The 27,997-nt window shown below is 41.3% G+C and overlaps 1 protein-coding gene across 1 annotated transcript; it reads right to left on the reverse strand.

Annotated features, from left to right (window-relative positions):
* Window positions 1-614: 614 nt before the first annotated feature.
* On the reverse strand, window positions 615-27,997 carry LOC141955513 (ATPase family AAA domain-containing protein 2-like). The gene is made up of 25 exons (XM_074895236.1): window positions 27,923-27,997; window positions 27,390-27,453; window positions 26,283-26,421; window positions 25,305-25,413; window positions 24,967-25,082; window positions 23,533-23,707; window positions 22,203-22,291; window positions 21,701-21,860; window positions 20,023-20,113; window positions 19,269-19,583; window positions 17,890-18,016; window positions 16,337-16,520; window positions 14,588-14,773; window positions 13,173-13,305; window positions 12,830-13,038; window positions 11,415-11,574; window positions 10,825-10,947; window positions 10,581-10,730; window positions 9,009-9,407; window positions 8,268-8,392; window positions 6,176-6,304; window positions 5,753-5,807; window positions 2,857-2,909; window positions 2,504-2,696; window positions 615-790 (listed from the first exon to the last, which is right to left on the reverse strand). The coding sequence occupies exons 1-25, from the start codon at window positions 27,995-27,997 to the stop codon at window positions 615-617; spliced, it is 3,735 nt and encodes a 1,244-aa protein (XP_074751337.1).

Below are 27,997 nucleotides of genomic sequence, written 5' to 3' on the forward strand. Positions count from 1 at the left end.
TGAAATCCTTCTAAGCAAAGCCAAACAAAAACTAGACTGCTGGTCAAAGCCAAGAGCACAGCTTTTCACATTCTTTTTTTCACTCCTATCTTTAACAGAGTATTTGTTTTCACGTAACAAGTTTCATAACAAAATGCACTTTTTATTTATACAATGTTTATATGCACTTCGACACGCCGAGTACACTCTCCCTACTTATCCAGTGTAGAAGCGGCACCTATTCCAGCTTGCAGACCAAGAGACATCTCAGCCTTCACTATTTCACGTGACACGGGGCAAAGTAAACTTTGACCTACCAACAAGTCCAAGCAGCTTGGAAATCAAGCACAAATACCTACCCGATAACGGTCACTACTGCAGATACTCTGAGCCCTGTCAGAGATCCAGAACTGCCGCCATACACGGTTTATTGAAGTCGGTGTTGATCTCCCGTGCTGCTCATCCTGATCTAGGGGAGAGCCGAGCATCAGAAGGCGCCCCAAGACCCAGACACCCCCAGAAGAACAAGCCAGACATCTTTCCCAACCTGGCCTGCACAGACACCGCACTGTTCCTCCACGCTCGCACCCACTCCGCAACGCCACGGGATGCGAGACAACTCCCGAGCCAGCACTTCACGGCTCATCGGCTGCTGTCAGTCTGTCTGTCGGTCGGTCCGTCAGCCCGAGAGCCGGCAGGGGCACGCAGCCCGGGAAACCGGGCGGGAACTCGCCAGCTCCTGCGGGCGCCCCGGGGTTGAACTGCTTGCCTCTCCTTTCTGGCGGGCGAGTCCGCCGAATCTTCCTCCGCCCTGCGGCGAGCAAAGGGAAGCGCAGGGGTGAGAGACGGTCGTCGGGCTCGAAGGGGTTTAATCCCCTTGCGGGCCGGGCCGGGGGAGGGACGGAGCAGTCCGCTGCGAAGTTACGCCCCGGCTCTCCCCCCGCAGGCAGCCCGGAGCCCGCCGCACCCGGCCGGCGACACCCCCCGCCGCCACCGCCTCCCGGCCGCGGGGACAGCGCCGGCCGCTCGCCCGCAGCCCCAGACAATAGGGAGGCGGGCGGGACGCGGCCGACCCACCGCGCCCACCCCGCAGGCGGCAGCGGGGCGGCAGCCCCCGCCGGGCCCGGCCCGGCCCCCCCGCCGGGCAGGACCCGCCGTCGCTGCCCTGCCGCCGCCGGGAGAGCACCCGGCCCGCGGGGCCGTGCGGGGAGCACGCCTCCCCGGGCGGGGGGGTCGCCCTCCCACCTTCTAGCGACAAGAGCCGCCCCTCCGCCCGGGCCGGCGGGAGACGCAAGCCCCTGCCTGACGGCGCCGCTCCGCCTCGCCCCTCGGCCCGCCCCGCCCGCCGGCCTGCCCGCCCGCCACCTCCGCTCGCGGCCGCGCCGCCATCTTGCGCTTCACCGACGACCGCCCCGCTCCTGGGGCGGGGGGCGGCGGGTGAGCCGGGAACTCCCAGCGCCGCCGCCCGCCCGGGCCCTCGCCTCGCCGCCTCCCGCGGCGCCCGCTCGCATCCTCCCGGCGCCTCGCCGCCCCGGGGCGGGTGCATGGGGCGGTCGGGCAGCCGCGGCCGGTGCCCCGGCTTCCCCAGCAGGGAGCGGGGCCAGAGCTGCCCTGCCGCCGCCCCGCCCATCAGGTGGCAGACACCCGCTGGAGGGCGGCCCGGCCCCGCCGAGGAGCGGCCGGCCGTGGGGGACCTGCCCCGGCGCCGCAGCCCGCAGGCCGCCGGCGTCCCCTCACCCTTCTTCCCGACGAGGTGCCGGCGCGCAGCGGCTGCGGCAGGGAAGAACGGGGGCGACGGGCCGGCAGTGGCCGGGCGGCAGCGGCGCCCTCGCAGCCTGCTCCTCCGCCGGCAAACTTCGGCTCCGCGCTGGCACCCGTTATGAACTGAGTTCTTAAAACTGGCTGAGTCAGAGTTCCCAATTTCTTTATTTAGCAAGCGGCAACAAGCAAAACAGCGCTGGGCGGCCGGGGAGTCTCCTGCTCCAACAACGGACCGCACCCTCCAGGGCACTCTGTTTCAATCTTATACTACAAAGTATTACATAGTCATTATACACCTATACATATTCATTACTTGAACCAGCCTACTCCCGCTTCATATGGTAATTAGCTTATCAGTCCTTTAGGCTTGCGCAGAAGTTGTTAAAACTATGGTCAGGGGTCTTCAAATCGTGGGGGGTGGTCTTCTGGGAGGAAGGCTGTAGGTCCTCCTCACGGTGTAGCTTGGAATGTGATGATCCTCTTGAGTTTGTAGTGTTCTTATCAGTCTAGGCCCAGTAATCTCTTTGCATAATGAGATTCATGGTCGTGAACATCCTCCTGTTTTATTCAATTATGCGCCTGCAATTCTCCACATCTTCTGACATACAGATGCTTCTTCTCTTGTTGTCCCCCCCCCTCCTTCCTGTCACTTTTTTTTTTTTTACACTATCAGGTTAGTTCAATTAAGCATTTGTTGTTAGTATTACACAATATGCAATAGTTCATACTACAGTTTGCTGAATTTGATGAACAGTCAGCTTACCACCTATCACAGCACCCTCCCGCCACACACCCAGGCGGGCGCTGAGGACCGCGTCGGCTGCAGCCCCGGGAGAGCGGCTTTGCCACCGCCAGCCCCGAGCATCCCTCAGGCGCCCCGAGCTGTCGCTGAGGGAGAACACTGCCGCAGGCTCCACAGACCCAATCCAGGGGCGAGGAGCGCAGAGGGAACGACTCTGAGGAAAAAAACACACACCCGTTATTTTATTTTTTTTCCGTCTTGTTACAGAACTTGGAGAAAGGGGACCTTTTCCTTTAGTACATACCTAGATATTTTAGTCAATATTTATTAAACTCCCCCTGCCTGCTTCTCAAAAATGTTGTGTTTATACGTACTCTTTCATCACTCTTTGCCTTTTTAGTTCGGACAGTAAAATGTGATTGTTTCCCTGAGAAAGAGAAAGAGGTGGCTTATGGGAACTGTTAAAGAGTTAACCATTGGTCATGGAAGATCAAGATTTACACCATTATAATTTTTTTTTTAAAACTGCATAGGTACAGTATCCTGTTGAGACTGGCAACAGGAAGGAGTCTGATCAAAGCTTGGAAGAGCAAAAGTTCCAATCCCAGTAATGTTCCTGGTTCCTCATTTCCAGTCACTCCCGTTCAGTTTTTCCAAGCGTAATCTTGGGGAACACGGTCGGCAAACCACCCCCACAGTCCCATCGAGAATCGGTGACAGCAGCCAAGGTGGAGACCAAGAGAAGGAAAAATGACGTTAACTCCTGTATTACATTTCCAATGGAACACATTACACTGAAATGCAAGTTTTCAGTGTCGATTTTCTTCCTCCTGGACTTGCCTTTGCTGTATAACCAATACAGCAAGATGGGGGTAAGCTGCTCACATACAGTCCTTATTTTGAAGTCTTCAGACTCACAGTGGTTTTTAAGGGTAAGGTTTTGAATGATAAAAATTATTTTGCGATGAAAGTAGGTAGAGCAGACAAAAAAAACCCAACAAGGGGATTCATTTTTTATCAATACTCATCCAAACAACACAGATAGATGAAAAAATTCTGTGTAGGTTTGGACAAACACACTAGAAAGAAACAAAAAAAAAGAAAGCTAAAACATAAGAAACCAAACACACACAGAGGGATTGCAGTTAGGCATTCACTATCACCAGACATTCTGTATGTGAGATGACATTAACACAAGAGCAAAGTCTAGTGCCACCTATTTTATTGCAACTGATACAAAATTTTATTCTCATAAAATTAAGCTTTGCCTATCTTAATATTAATTTAAAAAAAATAACTCTGTCCAATTAACTGAGAAATGTGCTGGTTTGAAGAGTCATAAATCTTCAAAATGGGCTATTGCTTTGCTTTTATTCTAAATATATTTATCACGAACAATATATTCACTTCTACGTAATAAGGAGATACAATTCTCTCCAGGTTACTAGAAAAATAGTTACAAATTAATTCAACTACAAGATCACCTCATCTGCAACTAGCAATTTCTATTAAAATGCTACTCCCCAGTATCAAGATTGTCATTACAAGCAAGAATAAACTTTACCTTAGAAAGTTAGAGTGGTAAATCTTGCTTTGTTTCAAGTTAGGCTATTCTGACTGGCAAAAATAGGCCACAGCAGAAGTTCTTACATTTGTGGAAGGAGTGTTTCTCCCACATTCTTCAGGTTGTTGCTCTATGAAAACCACTTAAGGTGCTATCAGGTAATTAAAAAAACCCTCCCTCTGAAATGTGTGAAGAGGTTTCTAAAGGATTTACTTTTCATATACCAAAATGAGACGTGGTTTAAACCTTTATGTAATAAGCCATGGACTATACAACCCCACAGATTATTTCAGAAAAATGTATTCCCACAATGTGGAAAACAGTGATAAAAGCATATCACCTTTTCAACTGTTTTCTTTTAAAGAAAGGTACTGAAATTATCTGGGAGATATTCAGATCTGCAGCATTCCAAAGGCAATCACAGCAGTATGCCACATATATGTACATTTCTATATATAGGACAAAACTATCAAAGCACTTAAAAGACTTTCTTAATAAATTTTAAGATCTATATAATATATGTATAAATATGCAGAAGTAACCTTTGTTGAATTACACACATATAACAACGTGGAATGAAAACATCACAAAGTATGCTGAAATCAGTTTTATCACTGAGCATAACTGAAGGCTGCAATTTCTTTCTTCATTTCCTATTAAGAAAAAAAAGACAGTAGCAGTCAGCATGAATATATGCTTAAGAACTCTGTTTATGTCTTCATAAAAAGAATCTGTACATACATGAAAATCTTAGTAATACTTAGCAAATACACATGGTATCACCACCACAATGTCTTTCTATACCCACTAGTAGCTTCAAACACACCCTTATGCATCCAAAACAGAGAGGAGGCTAAGGAGACTCTATGGATCTGCATCAACAGTGCTTTCAACAGTTAGAAAGAGCAGGCAGTTCCTGAAAAGCCACAGCTAAAAGCTGGAAATGTTACTTTCTGCACTCTAACAAGTAATTCCTCAGAGTCCATCTCTACATAGAGCAGAGCTCGTTCCTGACTGATTTGCACAGTCACTCTGAATACGAGATATTGTTATATATGTTAAAGCTAAAGGTAGAAGCAGAAAACAAAGAAACCCAGTCACTTTTAATTTAAGCATTAAATGTTAAGTCACAAAAGCTCACAAGCCCTGAGATAACGTAAATAAATCCCTTCTCATGCTAAACTACGTCATTCTATGGGATGAAAGACGGGCACATATTTCAGGAATGGGCTCCCTGGATCCAAGTAATCCTCACTGTTGCACAATCAGAATGGAGTGTCTGTTCTAACTCTTTACCAGGTGGGAAGAAGGGATTGAGATGACCAGGGCCAAAGAGAAGAGGCTTCCTCTTCTTTAAGGCAGACTGAGAAGCATAAAGAATTTTATCTCTCTAAGGCACAAGCATCTCGGAGACAACTGGATTCAATGATCTTGAATCTGAAGACTGAATATCCAACCTATCTAAATGGATTTGATACTGGAAATGCCAGACTGGGACCATGGGTGCCTCTGGACGGTTTCTGCTGAGTTCTGACAACTCAGAGAGCCTCTCTTACAGGAAGAGATCAGAGAATTTGACTCGGCATTAAACCAGCATAGGCAGAAAACACCCCTTATGTCAAATTAAAGATGCTTGAGTCACACTAGTTAAAAAAAGGTTAAGATGAGACTACAGGAGAGTCTCAAAGTCTTGTTATGTCTCATACTTAAATTTCTTTTCAAGAACGGAATGACTGCTATATGAAGTATCACCACCTCTGCCTATAAGGGGAGAAAGAGGAAGCAACAGGTTGAGAAAAGCACCCTCATTTCACAGCCACCCGCCCCTAAAAAGGTTCTGGAGAAGCACTACTGACAGACTGAGGTTAACTGCTTTTGAGAGGGCTGTGTGGGTGTACCCCTTGACTTCAAGCCTTTTCCTGCTGAAGCTGCCAACAATTATGCCAAATACAACAACGGTTTTGCAATACGGATAAATGTCTTCCAGACAAATGAAAAAGTCTTGTCACACAGGTAACTAGGCACCAAAGAGTCATGCTAAGTAAGCGTGATGTCTAGAGTACATGTACATGCGTAACACACACATGCATAACAGTGATGGAAAGTGCTGTAAGACAAGAAAAACGTACCTTCGCTAATTTGGTTTTGTCGTAATCTTTCCGATGTTGGTAAATGCAGTGACTAAGAACAGCATAGAGTTTTTCCAGCTGAAATATACTGAAGTTCTCAGTTGCCACAGTGACAAAATGCAACAGTTGCTGAAGAAAAAAATGGAAACAGCAAGTTGAGAATAGTGCAAGAACCTCTGCATAGGCTCTTTATGTTTTTAGAAGCTAAACAGTAACAGCACAACACAAGTGACATCCTACTTCCTTATATTGTTAAATAAAATGAGTGATGCTTCAGAGAACAGATAAAATACCTCACAAGATTTAACTGGAGAAAATGAGGTTGTTTTTTTTCACACTTCAGAAAAAAGGAAGGATTAAATTTCAGACAATACTTTATTACTGATGAATCACATCAACAATCATAACTGTGAATCAACTGCTTCCAGAACAGCAGGGAATGACACAATCCACTTTGTTGTAGGGCAGCTGCCACAGCAAAGCCACCATTGCATTTCGTGAGAGAAACTGTTTCTGCAATGCAGGGCACCACACAATGGATCTTCTAGATACAGCTGTGCCAGCTGGAAACAGAAGCATCCTTAGGGGCTCACCATTACCTGAACGTGTACTGTGCCTACAGCTGCTGGCAGAACACATTGCTCAGGTGTCTGAAGCACATCAGAAAGCAAAGTCAGATCCGTTAGCTCCCGCCTTTAAACTGACGAGTGGATAAACTAGTAGAGTATCTCTGCCTGTAGCAGATGACCCATCTCTCACATAGTTGTTTCTGGTAAAGATGTGAATGTGATAATCTCTGGGAAAGCAACAGGAACAAGGGAGTGGCAGCACCTTCTTCCCCTGCTGTAGTTGTTTAGTATCTGGGTGGTGTGTGAGGCTGTGAAGATTAGCTTAACAGAGCAGCCATACCAAATGAAAGTATTACTGCCTCACAACTGCCCATCGTCAAAGTCTGGCTGCCTCACATCAGATGCATTGCATGACTGTGTCACTCCTTGCAGCTGAAACATATACAAAGGCTCTATTGTACTTACCACCTGCCAAGTGGACAGTAACCCTGGAGCACATTATTAGCACCCTGACTCTATGAAAAACCTATGTGGCTCCTCTGCATACACAGGAAGACATGAACAAAACCCCCTCCCTGAAATCTGCTTCTGTAGGAAGCCAGCTTTAAAAAGTTAGTTTCACCTCTACAAATTAAGTCACAGCTTAAAAACATGACAGAACTGTGCTGACGAGCCCCTTCACCAAAGGGGATTCCTGTCTGGCCACAATTTCCCAAACAGGGGAAATATCCATGTAATATTCCCTTTCTCATCATGGCAGGTAAACAGCAGCCCTCCTCTGCATTGGCCAACTTCCAGGACTGCAACCTAGCCATTTTCTTAATTTTCCTCACTGCAATATTCCCTGAAGATCAGGTCCTTCTTCTACCCTCTCCAATTCATGTTAAGGAACCTCTTTTACTCCCTGCAGCTGGGCCCATCTTTAAGTCTTTCCCCAGCTGTAGCCTAGGATAGCAACTTCTCTCCTACAAGAGACTGGAAAATCCTTATCACACTGTAACTATGAATGCAAAATTCTAACACTGGATTTTGAAAGAATTTCAGAAAAGCAGGTATTCGTATTTTAGCCATGATGAGCTTTATGCCAGCCTGCTAACTTCAGGTTTAAAGTCATCACTTGTAGAAATAGAGGTCCTTTTCAGGTTCCTAATAAATAAAAACCTGCAAGAAACCAAACCAAAACCCCCAAATCCATCACAGAAACTGTTAGGACATCACTAACCAATAGTACCAGCAGGTTGTCAGTGGGCTATTTTAAAATTCAGCAAGTCCTCTTAAATTAAAAAATGAGGAGAGAACCCAGTTTCCTAAAATTTAGTTCACCAAAAGCAAGAACAACAGTCTACACCAGGTGTGGAAACACAACAGTCATAGCCCATTACCAGTTCAATTACTTCACAAGCTATATATCCTCCCCATATATTGTTTTAATTGCCATTGTTTAATTGGCATTTAATTGGCAACTGTACTCATAGCAACAAAATGTCCCGCTTCAGTATTAACAAAACAGAAATTAGACTTACTGTGAACTCCTGGTAATCGACAATCGTTGGCTGTGTGGCAGTCCCCGTGGATGGCTTGACATGTATCACCTGCTGCTCTTCGACCGGAGAATATCTTTCATGAATTACAGAGCATACCCAGAAATCTGGAATGACACAAATTTCTTAAGTCAGAATTTCTGTTTATCTGGAATACAGTATCAGTGAAGTATCCTGTACCTGGAACACAGTTCTTTCTGGAATGACAGAGACAAAACTGTTACCATTTTTTCACTGATAAATGCTTAACTTTCACTTCCTTTCTGGCAAAAGTCACTGCTCCATAAAAATCAGCAACTCAGACACAAAAAAAAAGCACTACAGAAGGCGGCAGGGGAAAAAATATCGTCACATTGCCATTACAGCACTGCATGGTAAAACTTGCAAAGTAATTCAGGCTAGGAAACACATCTTACATTGCAAACTTTAGGACATATGTCTTCTATTCCACATGTGACTCTGTGTCCACACTGCTTGAAGCACAGCTTGGTGCCATTTGAAAAACACACCTCAGAATCAAAAAAACAGCAGCTGCAAAAACCCATGAGTTTGGCTAGCATAACTAAAGGAGCGGCATCATTATGCAAGAAACATTGAGTGCTGGTTCTAGGGAGATACAGCAGCAATAACAGAATGGCATTAAAGATGACCAAATCCTACTAAGTAGTGTAACCCTCTTAGGAATAAAAAGGAGCTACATGACCTGTTTGACCTTTCACTTACCATTTGAATTTCCTTCTTCCAAACAGTCTGCTACTTGGCAAGCCATCACTTCACTGTTCGTTCTTAGGTCTGAAGGTTCAGGAAGCACGACACTCTTCTTTTCAAAAGCAGGCATTGTGAAAAGGAAAAATGTCTCATCTTCTGCCCCAGATTTATTTTCATTCCCATTTTTCTGTCGTTCTCGAAGTACATTTTCATTTTCTTCCACAGAGTAATCCTGTGTGGGCTCAACTTCAGCGTGATGTATATTAGAAACATGTTTTTCTGGAGACTCTTCACTGCTCTCTACCTCATTTTGCTCTTCCGGAACTTTATTTTCTTTATTGAACTGAAAATTCCTCCTCTTTGCCCTGATACCCAAAGAGCCTTTGTTCTTTTTGTGTTTTCTTTTTGATACACCTACAAAGGGATACCAGAAAAAGTAATCCAAAACATTACCCAAGCAGTTCGTCCTTCCAAATCCAGCATCCTCATCTTACTTGACTTACAGGGAAAATGATCAAAGAAGCTCAAGTACCAGTGTCTGTCTCCCTACATGTGTCTAGAGAAAGAGTTGCAAATTAATGAGGTCAATTTGCTATTAGATTTTTCCATTCACAAAACCATCAGCTTCAAGATTTTTTGAGCAGAAAATTCTTACTTTTGATAGGAAGTATTACTGCAAAGCAAGGTTATTAGGTGAAGTTGCTTACTGTCTTACTCCGTGAATTAATCTAGATAAACAGAAAAGCGTTTGGAGACAAGCCCTTCTTCAAATCCGTTTTAAAGCTGTAAACTTCAAAAGCTAAATGTGTGTTGGGCAGAGTTAAAGAGACAATTCTAAGGGAATATTTGCTGGAGAAAACATTGTCCGTAAACACTTATGCCTCATACGCTTTCTGATTCAGTTAACCTTGTTTAAAACATAATTCGCATTCTCGCCTTCCAGAAAAAGCCACCATTCTTTGTATTCAGGGAGTACCGCTCAAAGCATATGGGTGAAGTCAATGGCAAAATTCTCAGTCATGCCAGTGAGACCCAGGAAACTTCACACTATGTCATGTGCTTTAACAGAGACACCCAAGTCCCTTTGTTCTTTCATGTCCTTTTCACAGGAAGAGTGAGGAAATCATGATCTTTCCTTTACATATCTATCATGATTGTTCCCCTATTTTTTTTCCCCTTTCCCCCTTCAATTGGAAATCACAGGAAGAGGGAGCATAGAGTTTAGCATTTCTGGGCAGGAAAGGGAAAAGTGCTGTTATTATATAACTAAGAACTAGTTGATTGTTCAGCAACTGCCAGGTACAACATTTTTGGCTTCAAGAGGTAGCAATTTAGGAGCCATTACATGTCAGTTGGGCCATCAAGGCCAGTATTTTACGATGTAAACTAACCACTGTACTTGACCTTCATAACCATACTGAATGAATGATCTCTGGATTTATCTCATATTTTGAAGCAAGTTAAAAAATATGATGACTCTGGCATGAAGAACCAGGCATCACAGTAACCTGTTATGTGATAAGAACAGAGAAGGCACTGTTGACTTTAACACCGTCTCCAAGAAAGTGTGAATAAAATGCCACTTGCCTTTAGAGCAGGGTGTACTGGAATTTATCGGTGCTGCTGGCATCTTCATTTTTTCATTACACTTTGGTTCTGTTTCCTTATACACAGGAACAGAGTTCTGCTTTGGCATTGCACAGCAGTAAGATGGAGTATATGTTGAAGAGCTACAACCTTGCAGGAAAGAAGAGACCAAAGAATTGTGTCTTGCATTGTTGGTCACAAATACTAAGACAAGTATTAAAGTCCTTAGCGTCAAAAAACATACCTCTTTCCTTACGAGATTCTTCAATCGCCTCACAGCATTGTTCAAAATCTTTGTCCAGTTCTGCCCTCACTATGGCGTATGTAGTATCTCTCAAAGTACAAGCTCTGTGCCTAATGAGGCAACCTGAAATTTTACAGTCAGAACTGAGTATTTTCTACCAGCCAATGAAATCCTTTATTTTGACTACTTAGAAAGATTTGTTCTTGTCATAGGTAGGTTATGAAAGGTTATCTCAGTGAATATTTTCCACATATATATATATCCACATATATGTATCTCCACACATATATATATATTTATATATATATAAATATATATATTTATATATTTAGATATATATATTTATATATATATACATATATATATATATATATAAACCAACATAAGAGTTAATTATTAAAGCAAAAGCACTAGTTACTGATCAACACTTCTATCGCCATTTCACACCCACGTAGTTCAACGCTACAACACTAGCAACCTGGCAAGAAACGCTCTCTGTGGGTGTTTAAAATGATCTAATCCCACGGATGACATCTATCAATTTATAAATTTAAAATTTTTCCAAATCCAGGATAAAAACACATCCTCACCTCCACGATCTTCAGCTGTGTTGTACTCTAAAGCATTGCTGCAGATTAGATCAATGTCTTTTAGAAAATCTTCTGCAGTCAGGTACTGGTGCAAGTCAATCTTAGAAAGAATGGTCGACAGGTCCATGGGCTGCTTAATAACTCTGGCATAATCAGATGCCTACAAATGAAATAAACATGCTCAGAGATTTAACACATTGTCTACCAAAATTAATTATTTTAATAAAGTCAAATAAAGTACTTTGTAAAAACCCCAAATATTTACGATCCATCCGAAAACACAGAAATTAACAAGTTCTTTTCTTGAAAATAGAAGGGCTACTTCAACTGGCTTTGAAGAAACAGACCAGAAGAGGGAAAGAAAGCAGCAGGGAGGTCAGAAGCCTGTGTGGGGCAGGGAAGAAAACAGACACCCAGAGTGGGATTCATTTCACTTTGCTTCAGAAAATCCCAGCCAAGAAACCTTTCTCAGTGAAGCCACCTAAGATTCTCTTTGTTGTTGGAGGCAAGGAAAAGGCTGCAGGAATTACACCATGGAAGCATCTGTCCTAGACATCTAGTTTAGAATGAGTTAACTGGACCCAGAGGTGCTGATTTCTTTTCTCAGACCATAAAAGGAGCCTAATGACTAGTTTAGGTGAGGACATCTATGTTTGCTTAGATTATTCACATCTCGGAAACTAGAAGTAAAGGGAAAAACAAGTCAGTGGATGCTTAGGGGAGCAGGACTTTGCTGAAACTCAAAGCTCTATTAAAACTACAGCTGACATGGAAGTATATGTCCCTGGCTTAGACTTATTCAATAAATTCAGTGAGAAAGAGACTCAGAAGTGTATGGGAGGAAGAAGAAACCATACAGCCCTTACGGTTGATCTCATACTGAGGAGCCCCAGATGAAACGGAGAATAGAATCTTAACATTTATTTTAAAACTACTGCTTCTACTCTTGTTCTCAAAGAAACTACCAACAGTCAGTGAAAGAGCTTTAGACTTTATTGAAACAGTCCTATAGATACTGTTTCGAATAAAGAAAGAGATCTCTCTGCTTGTCAGTGCTGTAACACGCCTACACGTCAAAGCCTTTTAATGAGCAAACTGTGTTGATGTTTGGTCTAACTGGTAGTTGGACTAGATGACTGCCACAGGTCCCTTCTGACTAAAATATTCTAAAATTCTAATGGCATTTTAGAAGGAACCCAGGGCGTCCAGTGAATAGTCAAGTAACAGACACTCGAGAGCCTCAAGGAGTCAGCAAAAGCAAAATTCACTTCCTGCTTCTTGAAAGACCAGAACAGTATGGTCCGAAAAACAAAGATAAACCTTCCTATAAAGAGAACACAAACACTGAGAAATAGACAGAGAGAAATGATGAATACACACGGATAAAATGGTATTAAAGGACAACAGTCATTTACCTCCCCTGGGTTAACAGGCTTTGTAAATGCTCTGAAACATCCATCAGCGGCAAGTCTGAGAGTCACATTCCGTAAGAAAACCCTAAGGTGATGCAACATCTCCTCCTTCTGCTCCTCCGGCTGTCTTATTTCTTCCTCTGTCAGCTCTTGAGGCTTAGGCGGCAGTGCTACAGGCAGTTCTTCAGGCAGTTCTTCCAGTGGCTGACAAGCTTAAATCAATCAGAAACTTCTACTCAATTTATGGTACTCAAACACAAGCATATGGAAAATTATTGATAGAAAATTACCACCACAGCAAATACTGTGTACCTATTAACTTACAGCTAGCGAAGTATATCCTCACCTGCGTTGCCTTTTGATGCAGGAAGTTTAGCAGCTTGATTTATAATTAAGTCCTCAAAAAACTTTCTTCTTTTGTCCTTATTAGGCAAGTGGAGTTGGAAAACTTCATAATCATTAATAAACAAGTCTTTTATCTAAAGCATGAGGAGAAAAGATATTACAGATAGAAGGCTACACAAGTTTATATTCTCTTCCAAAAAGATGAGTACCTTTCTAAATTAGACCGAATAATCATCTAGATAAGACAAACTGTGAAAAAGTTATCTTCTTGGCCTTAAAAGGCTAGATTTTCATAGGTTAGCACGGCAGATTACGTATCTTCTCTAAGAAACTCCCCTAGAGCTCAAGCCCAGCAAAGGGACCATATGACACACTGATAAAGTGGTGACATTCACCACCTCCAAGACTGATGATTTTGCATTTACCTGCCTTGCTGCCCTTTAGTTTGAATCTTTATGGCAACTACAGAAGGAATGGGCAGGGTTCAGCAGATGAGTGCGGGCTTTTTGGTAAGGTGTTTCGGTTTGGGTTTTTTGAAAATTAATTTCAGTGAGGTGTCTGAAGTTGCATACTTCCAAGTTTTACTCCCATTTTTCAATCTCTACTACCAAAAGGTATGGAAGGAATGTCAATACTTAATTTAGAAGGAATTTATTAACAGCTTAAAAACTTCTGTAGAAAGTTAAACCGTTTCAAAGCCCTTGATGATAAAACCGTCTAGCTAAGCAAACACACCTCCCCCCCCAGTAACTGAGACAAAGTAATCAGAGCAGCATATTCACATTTGGAACACCTTTCTTTAATGCACACTCTCAGATGTCTAGAAAGCCACGCATGTACTCCTACTGAATTGTGTTAAGGAATACAGGTGAAAATCTGCTACCAAGTTAGAGAAGTTGGAACGTAGCTTTCTAATTTGTAAAGCGTTCACTTACATGGAGATTGAAATTTTTATGGAGGTATTTAAATTTGAAATGACATTCTGTCATTAATGGTGTGACCACTCTATTTTTTCAGTAAAAAGATCTTTCATTTTCAGTAAAAGTGTTTTCAGTAAAAATATCTTTTTCCCATTTACATGGCAAACACTGTATATTCTTGACTAAGAACATACCTAACTATCTAGAAGTCACTGGAATTATGATCTGAAGTAAATTTATACATCTGTCTAATAAGCATGAATGTGCGAGAAGGTGGAAAAGTTGGGTCAAAGTCAATCTCTTTACTCAGAAAACACTTTACACAAATGCCTTCAGCATTGTTTTATTTAAGCAAATTTTAAGAGACCTGGATAGGGTGCCTGAGTACTAACAGTGTAAATTTGCTTAACAGGGCACAGTACTCCAGTTCTTAAAGGACTGATCAATTAACAAGAAAGTGAATAAAAAAAAATAAGACAAATATCAACAGAAGTACCTCGTTCGGGAGATCTGCATGACACACATCAGATGTTGCAAGCAGCAAAACTGGAGCAAATGCTGGAATGTTCCGCAGTAGTGTTATAAAAGTAGCTTTCAATGTAGGTCCAACAGCCTCCCACCACCAATGGATATGTGAGATGTAAATGATACTTGGTGCTGTTCTCTGAGCTTCTCGCATCAGCTGGTAAAAGAAAAGCTTGGATGAGAAAACTAAACCATGTAGAATAGGGTAACGAGTACGTCAAACTAAGAGTCAAGCTATCTTACGAAAGCGGTGTACATGAAGCCAAAACATCAAAACAAACCAGCAGAAGAACAACTTCTTAACAAGAAGGTAAAAGTTTCACTTTGACTCAAATATAGACATTGCTACGCAGATAGAAACAGATCTGAATTTCTGACCGATTTCAAAACTTCCTAGGCGTAAGATAACTCCTAAAGTGTTTCACAACTCAGCTGGTGTGGTGGTGTGCCCAAGACTAGCAGGAGAACAAGATAACCCTTCAGCAAGATGTACTAGTCTGGGTAAATCACTACATGACTGCAGCGACACCATTTTCAATTCAGAGTGGGCACATATTCAAGTCAGCCTGGAGCAGAGTCAGAACAACCAAAGACCTATGTGAGAAGATGAGGCTTGAGACTGTAGAAGAGGCCTGGCTACAATTCATAATTTCAAGTACATTTTGTAAGATTTGTGACCTTTCTTTAGCCTGTCTGAATAGGTCAGCCACGCACAGCCTCTCATTACCAAAGGATCCATCAGACCAGATCCCAATGCTTTGAAAGATCACAAGCCATTTCCTACAGGTAGTACCTCAACCACAAAGGAAGACATGCACCTACTGCATGAGGAGAGTGGCAACAGTCCTTTCACATAGCAAATTTCTCTATGCACCCTTTGGGATTATCAGTATTCTGGGAGTGCTGTCACAAGATGAGAAGTGCATGTGGTATATCTGGGCAGCGACTAGACATGCTGGTTATAGGACTTCAGATGCAACCACCACATAACAAGAAAGGAATTGCTCCTCTTATACGACTAAAGAGTATCTGGCCATGTAAATGTGTCTGTCATTACTTGTACAGCTCTGAAAAGCTGCTATTAAAGGTCAGAATATTTTAATACAGTGATGTCAAACAATGAAATGGATTTCCTGCCTACAAGTAAAAAGGAAAGCAGTGCTAAATCTGCTTACATTTAATTTTTCTAGTTAAGAACCCACACCATAGTACCAATGCAAGGGTTCCATGAATTTTAATGCTTCTACTGCATATACTGCAGCAGGGCAGCTGTATATGTATAAAAAAGAAACACTTCTTTTCCCTAAAACCTCAATTGCTTTACCAATATAAAAGGTGGCTACAGAAAGTGCACGACAAACAGTCGGGCTGATGCAGAGCTATCTCCTGGGAGCACAGAGTCTTAAGCAGCAATGAAAACAACGTTCTGGATCCCACCGAGTCTGGCAGGATTCCTAGCCATAATGAGACGTTTATTAGCAGCACCTCCCATCTTCCCCAGCTGCTAACAACATCCTCACTGTTTAATTTGAAATGGAAAATATGGGCATGTACAACATCCTTAGTGTCATCCCATCTAGAAAAAAAAGCGGATTTTCAGACAGAAGTAAACCTAACAGCACATTCAAGCCAGGCCAACTCCATTAACAATGAATTTTGCTTACTTTACTGGTTTACATACAGTTCATGTATTTTAGGAGATTAAAGAGGAAACAGATACCTGTGCACATGTTTCTTCTGGAGACGTGACGCTACTAAACAAAACAGCTAGGTCTAGTGCATAAACTGGAAACTTTTCCAGGGCATGTATTACTGCAGGTGCCAAATGAGAAGCTTGCCCATATCCTGAATCTCCAGTTATTAAGAACCGTGGCCTGCAAGATGTCGGCTGATAATGAGCATTTCTAGAACAGTAAGGAGAAAGTAAGTTTAAAAAGGACGTGATGAATAGGCATACAGATGTTAATTTTTTTTTTTCCTATGCACTTTTTTCTTTTGGTAAATACTCTCCATTTTCAAGCAAATAAGAAGCTGGCCTGTGATCAGGAAGACCATCACAGCCCATTTTATTACAAACAGGTACCCTACTTCCCCTAAGAAAACCTGCCAATCCCCAGCGTGTCTGCTCTTCGTTGGGCTCAGTTAAGTACCAGCTCTTCAATTCCACAGGGGGACTGTCCAGCTCAATACACACATGACAACTCATCAGTAACCTGATATGGGGGAAAACAACTCTCAGCACACACTAGTCTGGATCTCTTCACCACCCATACGCACCAGTTTAAGTAACTGTGAGATCTCTACACCTGTCAAGTTTAGCTGAAATTTGGCCATAGTTACTGGAGATTGTGGGAAGGAAGGGGCAGAACCATATTTTCAGAAAAAAAAATAACATGGGCACTGAAACACATTAGCTGTTATCTCAAGTGCACAGTTGGATCGGTTAAATTACAGCGGTATACTGAAGACGTAGAAGATTTAGATTTGTTTTATTCAGCCACTCTAATTGTTTCACTTTGAATTGTGCATTCGTTTCTCAGTCATGTTGCTTTACTCCCACAAAACACATTTGTGAAAAGCATTTGATTTTTCCACCCCAATACTGTTGTACTTTTACTGGGTGAAGTCAAAGATCCTAGAGACCTAACCAAGCTCAGCAAGTCCAAAGATTTTCTGGACAGCACAGTGACAGAAAGTGAGAAAAATAACTGACACTACAGGGATGACAGGAATCTCTTTTTTCAACTGTTGGCTTATACGACTTCCACAGTAAAATGTCAAAAGATTAACATTAATTTAGTAGGTGAAAGTTACAAAACGCAGACATCATTTATGTTTTTCTCACAGTGTTTTAACGAGCCCTTTCTCAACTTTGTTTCTGCTACATAATTTGCTACTGGTTTAACACTCCTGGAAGGTAGAAGGTCGAAAGATGGCTACACAAATCCATAGGAGTTTTTTAGCTAGAAGGACAGACAGCACATTTCTCTGGTCTTGAGTCTTTCAAGGAATACCATGGGTTAAATCATGTTCTAATAGTCTGTAGACCACTGACTTGGGAAAAGAGGGCCGGGCCGTTCAGTTTAATGGGTTATGATCATGTACTCCGTTATAACATTAGTAACCAGCTGGACCTTCACCCTTACGTCTTGCAAAGACTGATCACCCCCCCACACCCCCCACTTTACTCCTTCATCTACCGCCCTTCACATCAAAACTCTTTACAGACCCAGCCATCTTCAAAACATAAACATAAAGGGGATAAACATTTACCTGCTGAAAGTGAGGAGGCTTTCCTTTTGTCTATCAGGCATATTATGAGTTGGCTCATCTTCAAAGATTGATGGTAATTCCTCATCGCTGTCAATCACATCATCTCTTAAAATATTATTTAAACTGTCTGAAAGATAAGTTTGTTAACTTTCCTCAATAGTCCATCTCTCAATATCACATTAATCCATTAATCAAGCTTCTAACTCAGTGTTGGAAACCACTTGTATTTGAGGGCACATGCTGAAAGCTATTTTCTGGAGTTCATTCTACCACAGATTCAGATCTCTACAAAGCTGTCCTACATCCCGTGATTTGCGTAAGCTATTATCCCTCTGTTGGTGAAAACTTGGAGGTTTTTTTCCTTAGAATAAAGACGATTAGGAACAACTTCTGTAGTTCCCAGACACGTGAAAAACCCAATAAGGCTACTTCTTTCTGGAGGAGGTTCCCCCACTGGATGTGGAGCAATTAATGCGATTCATGCAATTAGTGCATGAATGCGATGGCCACAGACTTCCATTTGTCTCGGACTAGTAAGTCAGAATATAATAACCTACTAAATACGGCTCCTTGCCGATCACTGAAGGAGGAAATAAGGTAAAGCGGGCAGCAGAGAGAGAATGCCATTACCAATCCCCGAGCCTCTCTGCTTTGATTTGGCTGGTGGAGTTTTGCCTCTGTTTTTCTCCAATGCAAATACATCTCCCAGACCTACTGGGAGCAATATTGGTGGAATATTCTCCAGGAATGAGCATAACAACTAACTATTCACAAATTTCCATTAATCAGGAGTGGAGTGAGTCGATACATTTACTTGCTCACACCAACTGACAGACTAAACCTGATCAGGGCTGATACAGTCAGGAGCATGAGGTGACATATGCTATGCAAGCCAGGCCCTGAAGTATCCACTCCTAGAACATTCTGATCTCACGTGCAAGTGTACAGTGTGATCCACAAACATTTCAATTCAGAGACTATGGTTAAAAGTCATGACACCTAAACCAGTATTTAGCTTAAACCCCTTGTCTTGTGGTCCTGACAGTCTTCAGACAGGAATTAGAAGCATTCATGTAAAAATACCCTTGTCTCCCCATTTACACATTTATTTTGAAAGAGGTGCCCCATACATTAAACTTTAGATCCATCTCTAGAAATTACAAATACCGTGTTAGCTACTGTCAGAAACAGGGTGCTCTAGCAGAGAACACACAGCGCTCTATTCCAAACGACAAGTCATTCACAGCTCTCATGCAGCACTGTGCACATGCATATTATCACATTCTACTATCGTTACAGCTGAGAGGTTTGCCTATGTTGACTGCACAAACCAGAACTTTTGCCCTGGCAGAATTTTAAAGTGGATGTTCTTGCTGTACCTTGCTGTTGGTTCTCCTTTAGTGCAGTCTCTGCATGGGGAAATACTTTCTGTAAGGCTTGTAAAATTTCTGCTAGGGTGTTTTCAAGCAGTGGTTTTGAAATAGGGGGTAGCGGTTGCCCAGGTGAAGTCACAGCCCTCTGTGAAGATGGAACAATCTTCTTCATAGCCACGACAAAATCCTTTGCTGTTATTTTAATAGAATTGATATCTAACTGCAGTTTCTCATCACTTTTGTATATCTGAGGATAGCAGCGACGCAAAGCACAGAGGGCAGTTTCAGCACATAACGATTTAATATCAGCACCACAGTATCCTAATAAACAAAACAAGAATCACGTTAGGTCAGTTTCAGGTGACACAGAAGTAAAGGCCAAGGTTTCTAAAGTGCAACCCTGAAAGACTCTGTATACAGCCCAACATTAACTGGTTAAGAGAGAATTTAGAGTGACTGCACTGCGGAGAAATTTTGTTATGTGGTTTGCAGCTTGATATCCTGCACTTATGAAGCAGCATCACAGTCAAAACTTTGCTCCCAAGGAAGATGCCCAAACCCCATTCAACATTCTGACAGACAAAATAAAATCAAAAGAAAAGAAGCATCTGACATTGTCGTTATTTGCTCCCTAGACGTGCCAGTTGCCTCACCGCCTCACTCTGCAGGCAAGGCACAAGAGCTGGGGTAGCGCCTGACACAAGCCCAGATTCCTTGGGGCTCAGTCACATACAGTAACTCACTTAGTTTTCAAACTTACCAACACATTTTTCAGCTAGGTCTTCCAGAAATCTGTCCGATGGCTTAGGGTTCCAGCCTTGCGTGTGAATCTTTATAATCTCTTTTCTAGACTGGAAACAGAATGGTTGCCTTTTAGTTTGTCCCAGGTTTTTTCTTAAAAAAAAACTCAAAACCACAGAACAAAACCCCCAAAAACCTCACAATAATACAAATAATTCTCTTCTCTACTAAACTTCTAAGAATTTTAAAGTTCAGTTAATATGCTCTCTGCTTTTTCAAGCACAATATTTAATCATTCTCAACTTGTTACATTAAACTCTTCCTGGGGGTCTGCAGTGAAATCAAATGCATTTATAGCTTCCATAAAAAGTAAGTTTCCACAAGTAGAAGACCTAATGGTCCTAAGGAAGAACCTGTAGCGAAAAAATAACTAAATTATTTGCAAACAGAGATTTTTGACCAAAGAAAATTCTCTCAAATTCAGCAAAACTTCATGGTGACAGTCTCATTAGTTCATCAAATTTGCTTTTCTGCAGATGCATTCAAGGAAAACAGTCCTAGCACAACATTTCAAATTGCTACAATTGTAACAAAGAATAATAATTATGACTCAAACTACTGTCACTGATCCAGAAAGTGTCAAATGTTGCCTATCCTCATCTCCAATTAGCAAGACTTTCATTTAAGTATTTCCTGGTACATAGTTTAATTAGGGCAGATTTCTAGATTTCCACAGTAGGGAGTAGCATATTTGATTTGTTTCATGGTGCCCCCTCTCCTGTTGCTGAGAGCAGGTAAAAACTGGAGACACATGTTTGTTTTAAATACACTGTTTAGTGCACTTTCACCAGCCTTCAATCCAGTAAGTGTTTTATCCTTTTTCCAAAAAGCACTAATAAAAGAAAAAGAAGTGTCAGTGACAGCCAGAGGGAAAACACAAAACCAGCCTTCCAGTTTTGCACGCTGTCGTCACCCTTTCAATATGTTTTGGTTGCTATAATATTGTAATTAAATAATTATAATAGAATTAGAATGATATTATTATTATTTGGTTGCTATAATACTTTCATTGCTTAGCTATCACCGTTGAGCTAGAAGCTTCCCAAGCCCTCCACCTGTGCAGCGTCCTTCACCCCTTTGTCCAAATCCCTGTTAATAAGTACCTCTCCCAGGATACCCAGCCTGGGAACAATCCAACACAGAAGAGCTGCTACCCCTTCACAAACCAAGAGCAAGAACAATTCAGGGTGAAAGTGCCCAAGTGAATTAAATAAGTAAGCAAGCATGAACTGCTTTGGCAACAGGAAATTTTGCATTCACTCCTGCACCCTGGTTAAGGTTTTTGTTATCAAAAATGAAATTCTTGTGTGCACACCATTTCTTTCATTTCCAAGATGAGATAGCAGTAATTTGTAGCCAATTCATACATTCAATCTTTCTTAAACATTTGATAGAAGCATCCCATTTTCTTGGCTGGTCACAGTGAAACCAGAACTAATTACAGAACTTAATCATAAATATTCAAGTATCAGATCTGCCCTCCACAGTACAAGACAGTCTCTCCAGATATCCCTCTTTCGTCCACGTTGTACAATACCGGTTTTGATTTTAACTGCTCCGTGATACTGCATTGTTACATCGTTTTGTTATAAAGATGGACTCTGCTACATTAGCATTAAGACAGTTTAAGTTCTTACCTCTTTATTTGGCAAGCTGAAGAGGAGCTCTCGATCAAAGCGTCCTGGTCTTCGTAAAGCGGGATCTACGGCATCCAGTCTGTTGGTGGCTCCGATTACCACAACCTCTCCTCTGCTGTTTAAGCCATCCATGAGTGCCAGAAGTGTTGAAACAAGAGAGCTAACAGGAAGATATAATTTTAATTCACTGGTTTAGTAAATTCTGTTATGTTTTACATGGCCTTCTCCAACGATCACCCCAAAAGGATAAGCTTTTAGTTGATTTTTAACAGATTAGTGACTCATTTGAAGACATACAAAAAATAGATAAGGTAACACAAGCCTTGTGCTGATCTCAAGCTTAGTGAATTGTTTCCAACTATTGTTTAAAAATCAACGGAAATTTAGTAGCACTGTATTACTAGTTTTCAGGATAAATGAATGTGTCACAAAGTTAAATAGGTTGTGATCTTCTTTTCACAAAGATCAAGCAGTTTCTATGTAGGTACAAAAAATGTACTACCTGTAAACTTGGTCTTGCTTACTGGACCTCACAGGAGCAAGACCATCTATCTCATCAAAGAAAATAATTGAGGGTCGCATCCGGTAGGCCTGGAATGAAAACACAGGAATGCTGACAGAAGTAAACCAGCACTATTTTAAAGAGAAAATGCATGAAAAACGTTATGGTTGGAAGGTCACTAGAACTAGATCTTCAGACTAGCATCAGGGATCTCTACTAATTGAGCAAATGGAGTAAGTGCCATGAGTAACAGAAGACAGCAGCCTATGTCAGCCCCCCTGAGACTGGGTGATAGGAAACAAATCATACCAGTACTTTTTACAGCTCTTTGGCAACCACTGAGAACAGAGCCGGGACTTAATTCAATTACAGGTTCTGGAAGCAAGCTTCCATTATGAATTTGAATGACCGTGCTTTTAGCCTGTATCTTTCTCCCTCTGATCTAAAGCCACCATATCATAAGGAGGTGAAAGTCTCCCTGTGCTCTGCACTGGTGAGGCCACACCTGGAGTGTTGTGTCCAGTTTTGGGCACCTCAATACGAGAGAGACAGCGAGGTGCTGGAGCAAGTGCAGAGGAGGGCAATGAGGGTGGTGAAGGGCCTGGAGAATAAATCCTGTGTGGAGAGACTGAGGGAGCTGGGACTGTTCAGTCTGAGGAAGAGAAGGCTGAGGGGAGACCTCATCACTCTCTACAGCTCCCTGAAAGGACATTGTAGAGAGGTTGGTGCTGGTCTCTTCTCACAGGTGACACAACAAGGGGGAACGGCTTTAAACTCCAATGGGGGAAGTTTAGACTGGACATTAGGAAAAAAATTTTCACAGAAAGAGTGGTCAGACAATGGAATAGGCTGCCCAGGGAGGTGGTGGAGTCACCATCCCTGGATATGTTTAAGGGTTGTTTAGATGAGATGTTGGGGGATATGGTGTAGGAGAGAACTTCGTGGAGCAGGGCTGATGGTTGGACTCCATGATCCCAAGGGTCTTTTCCAACCTGAATGATTCTGTTCTATGATTCATATCTCTTGCCTCTTGAAACCCTTTTTGTGGCTGGTTTTTTTTGGGGGGGGGAAAGTTTGGTGGTGCGTTTTTGTTTTATTTTGTGGCAGAGGGTGGGCGTTTGCTTTGCGAGGTTTTCTTGTTTGTTAATCTTTCACAGTACACCTCAAGATTTCAAGCCCCTAAAAAAACCCACTGAAAAAGGAAACACGGGCAATCCCATTTTAGTGGAAGGAACTGACAAAACACAAAAAAGAGTGAACTGTTCTTAAAAATACTCACCACAGAAAATTACAGTTACAGCTCAGAACACATAGCACATTTCAACCTTACCTGATCAAATAACATACGAAGCTCTCGTTCAGATTCACCCACCCATTTACTCAGGCAGTCAGCACCTTTTTTCATGAAAAAGGCTATTCTCCTGCCACCTTGGCTACATTCATTAGCAAGTGCACGAGCCACCAGTGTCTTCCCAGTCCCTGGCGGACCATAGAATAGGCAGCCTCTGCAATTACAAAAAAAAAAAAAAAGATTTAAGAAAAAAAACATTACAACCCCCATCCCTAAAACGCACAACTCTTCTCTCCTAAATAAAAGATTTCATCTATACAACAGCAGTAACAGCTGAAGTGTGAGAAAAGACAAATTGGATGGAAGTTTTGTGTTCCTGCACAATTCAACAAGGCAGCAAACAAAATGAATAAAGAATATAACACAGATGTACAAAACCCTGAGAAAAGATCCACAAGGACACTTCCAAAACTGATGACAAACCAACAGGGGTGGTTACAGCACGGGGGAACCAAACAAGAACAAACTTCAGTGAAGGATGAGACGGGGCTCTAACATGAATCACCAGTTCAGTTTTTAGTGATGCACTGCATATTCGTTCTTGTTTTCACAAGAATCAAGATTTGGTAGTAAAGCATTTCATTCTCCTTCAAAAAGCTTTAAGTTACTGGATTTGGACTCCCAGACCATCCATTGCTGATGATAAATGAGGAGGAACTCTAAAGCTGGGAGGATATTCTGCATTTCCAGATAAACATACTCTTCATCTAAAAAAACTAATACACTGCTCTTTCAAAGAGAATTCCAATGAAGAAAGAAGCAAAACACTGAGAGATTTTATTTTGATTATTTGCAATAGTTTTAAGTTCCTGAAAGCAAAGAATTTAAAGTCATATTTCAATGTCCGTGATCGAGTTTTGCTGACGAAGAGCATATAAAGCTAACAACTAGATCTCTAATAATTTCATCTCATAATGCAGAACTAATTTAGCTGTATAAGAAGTGGACACATTCTTATTTTAGCCCGAACACAAACACACACTGCAAGGTTCTAGTTGCAAGTCTTATCAATTGTAAAATTGCTACTTGAGCACTTGAAAAAAAAAAAAAAACACACAACCAAAGAGTCAGTGGGAGAGACAAGTGGACGACTTCCAAGCAACACACATGACTACCAATAATTAACTCCTCCTTGCTTGTAAACTAATTAAGCTGACTTGTACATAGCACTCAAAAACAACATAACACCACCTTTTAAAGGCAAGACACCTTTAAAGTGTATTCTCACCAAAAACTAAATCTTTGAGCCCACACGTATTCTGGATTCTATCCATTTTCAAGAAATTACTTTTTGCTACTGCTAAAATCCTCATCAACATCACTGAAAATTTTGAAGCATGTAAATATATTGATACCTCCGTCAAATATTCTACGGAAAACAAGTGAATTATAGTTTCAAGCAATGTCTGTTACCTTGGCGGTTGAATTTTCAATCCCTGAAAGACTTCTGGGTAAAGCAGTGGAAAAATGACCATCTCCTTTAAAGCTGCAATGTGGTCGGAAAGACCACCCACACCATCAAATCGTACCTAAAAATAAATTCAGTAGAACACATTTTTGCATGTTAAAGAAAGCTGCACCCACAATAAGGTTCCATCAGAAATCACATGTCAGCACAAATGTAACATTCTGGGCAGTTTCAAATTGCTCGAGAAAAACCGTTAACCAAGGTAGCTGTAGACAGCACGTTATTGAAAGCTTTTATAAGCCCTGTAAACAATTCACTGACACAATGAACTAAAAATACTTACCAGACCATCTGTTTGCATTGGATCACCATCAGACAGACCTGTTCCAATCTTCATTCGATCCTTGTGAATTCTCTTCAACATATCTTTCCCAAAGTTTAGTGGAAGACACCTGTTTTGAATTAAGGAGAAAGAGAAAGGCGCTTTCTAAGTTACGATGCAGCTAGAAGATTTTTGCTTTTATAATGATGGGAAGTGAATGCACAAAAACCTCACGAATTACCAGAAACTTCCTAAATAGTTAAATGTTCCTTCAAATGGGTTTACATTTAATATCCATAAGTAAATAAAGGAAAATGGTCACTCCAGACATTAAAGCATTAATTATTTTAACAACTCTTAGCACTTACGAATATCCACGCCAGTATGAATGCAAGAAACAGCTATGCTGTACATGGAGACCATGAACTGACCTTGACTCGTGTGATGGAAGAACCCCCTAAAATACACTGACATCTTTTAAAGATTTTACATTCAAAAAGTTACAGCCCAAGGGGATACTTATTTCAGTGTGGATTAACATGATGAAGGCTGTCCACCAGTGCTGGGACTTGCTGAGGACTTTACGATATATGTGCCAGAAGACACACATGTCTGAAAGACATCAGGCTGAAAACTTATCTGTTAAACCGTCATTAAAATAGTTCTTCTAGAGCATTTGTTATGTAACAAAACCTCAGTCATTTCCTCTATTTATAACATTTTTTTTTTTTACAGTGGTTTTCTTTCTGAATAAACCTCTGTAAAGCACAGTAATTAAAACATGATATAAGTGTTCCTCCCACCATTCCCACCTAGAGATCAAATTGCTTCTTAAAAATCAATTCTAAAAATCCAGTTTTAGAGAGTCCAGTTACAGTTGTCACTATCAACAGATGTGATTAGATATTGCGACAGTTTAGAAAGTGCACAAGAGGAAGAGGATAACATTTCACAGTTAGGCAGATGCAAACTCCTCCCAGATTCTCCAATTTCATTAACCTTCTTAAATCTCTGTTATGGGTGTTCTTCCTATGGCTCTCAAACTGCTCTTCATCTTCAGATGACGATGAGGATGAGGAATCACTGTCGTGGACTGCCTGTCTCCGTCTGCATACATTGAAACAAGCAAGTAACCAAACTGAAGTACGCACTAAGTCATATTGAAATCTAAGTGAATTCTATCGCAGAATTTACTTTGAGATCTATTAAGTTTCCAGATCGTTTCACTCTTATGAATGAATCTGATTTCAAGTTACATTACATGACTTTCCTTGTGACAGCAAAATTTAGTTTTTCTTTGGAAGGTAAAATGTTTAACCAGTTCACAAAATTTCATAAACAGATTACTCATTTTGTCCAATCTTTCTCACACACACAAACAGAACCTCACTTAGCATTATGTATCCACTCTGGGAAACATAATCCTTTTTAACTTATTTAAAAATTTGTCTTCAAAACCCCTTCCTTCCATAACTGTCTGCTTTCAAGGATGCAAAACAAAGCGCTTCCTATCTAGCAAGAGACCCCATTCTCCATGCTCTAACTGGTTACAGGATCCAAAATCCCTTTGTCATTACTATTGCAATTTATAAACTCATTTAGCACTTTTCCTGTTTAAGAACAGTTTCTTACGGAAAAATTAACTGATTCCAGAGAGGAATCAGTATTTGAGTGATCAACAAAAAATTAAAACTTCCATACAGGTTCTCCCTCTATTATCATCAATTTTAAGAAAATAATTTGTATCTCTCAAGATTAAATAGTCTATGATTTTCAGACAGATATGCTGGCTTCAATTCCACAATAAAAGAATCTCAGTTCCACAATCTCTGCCACAACCTCCATAATCACCTTATCAGTGATTAGGTAGCATCAGTAAAAAGGCAGTAAAAATCCCTTTTTAAAAAATCTAATGGCTAATAAAAAGTATAGCCTCCCCCCCAACATTCGTTGTCTTTATACCCTCAGACCACATCGATAATCCTACTATTAACTTGTAATTACCACCAATACAGAAACCCTTGAAAGCTTCATTCAATAATGTGACTGACGGCACTATTGATAAAGAAGAACTATCACTATTCAATAGAAGAACTATACACCAACCTCTTATTTCTTCTGGAAGACCCTTGTGACTGGCCTGAAAAATACATCTTATGCTCTTCCGGTTCTGTTGAAAGCAAAGAATTTAGAACAATGTTACAGACAAGTTTAAGAGAAAGCAGGATAGTGAAGGAGGCAGAAAACATGATGTGTTTCACCCATCTCTAATTTCAGAAGAAGTTGCAAGTGATTTGGGAAGGGGATTTCATTTTTTGTGAATCAGTGCACAGTATAAATCAAAAAACACATACCTGCTTTTTAAGGAGAACTGAAGAACACAAGGGGAAGATTATCAAGTGTGTTTAATTACTGTTCTTCGAAGGATATGTAGGTAATTTTTTTACCAAAAATCAACAGTAAGTATGACAAATGGCAAAGAAAGATCATGTGCACAGGATACATGTATTTAATAAAATTTACTTGCAGAATGAAGGTAAGAAATGTAAATAGGAGTGTGTGTATATATATTTTCATTCCACAAAACCTCACTCATACGCAAGAAATTAGTCTGAAGAGGAACTATGCATATAACGTACCTGCCATCGGAGCTTGATAGCGCTGAACAGTTTTCCTCTGTCGAAAGTTGTAACGCTTTTGAGTGTCTTCACCAT

The sequence above is a fragment of the Athene noctua genome, unplaced genomic scaffold, assembly GCF_965140245.1.
Source record: "Athene noctua unplaced genomic scaffold, bAthNoc1.hap1.1 HAP1_HAP1_scaffold_285, whole genome shotgun sequence".
NCBI lineage: Eukaryota > Metazoa > Chordata > Aves > Strigiformes > Strigidae > Athene > Athene noctua.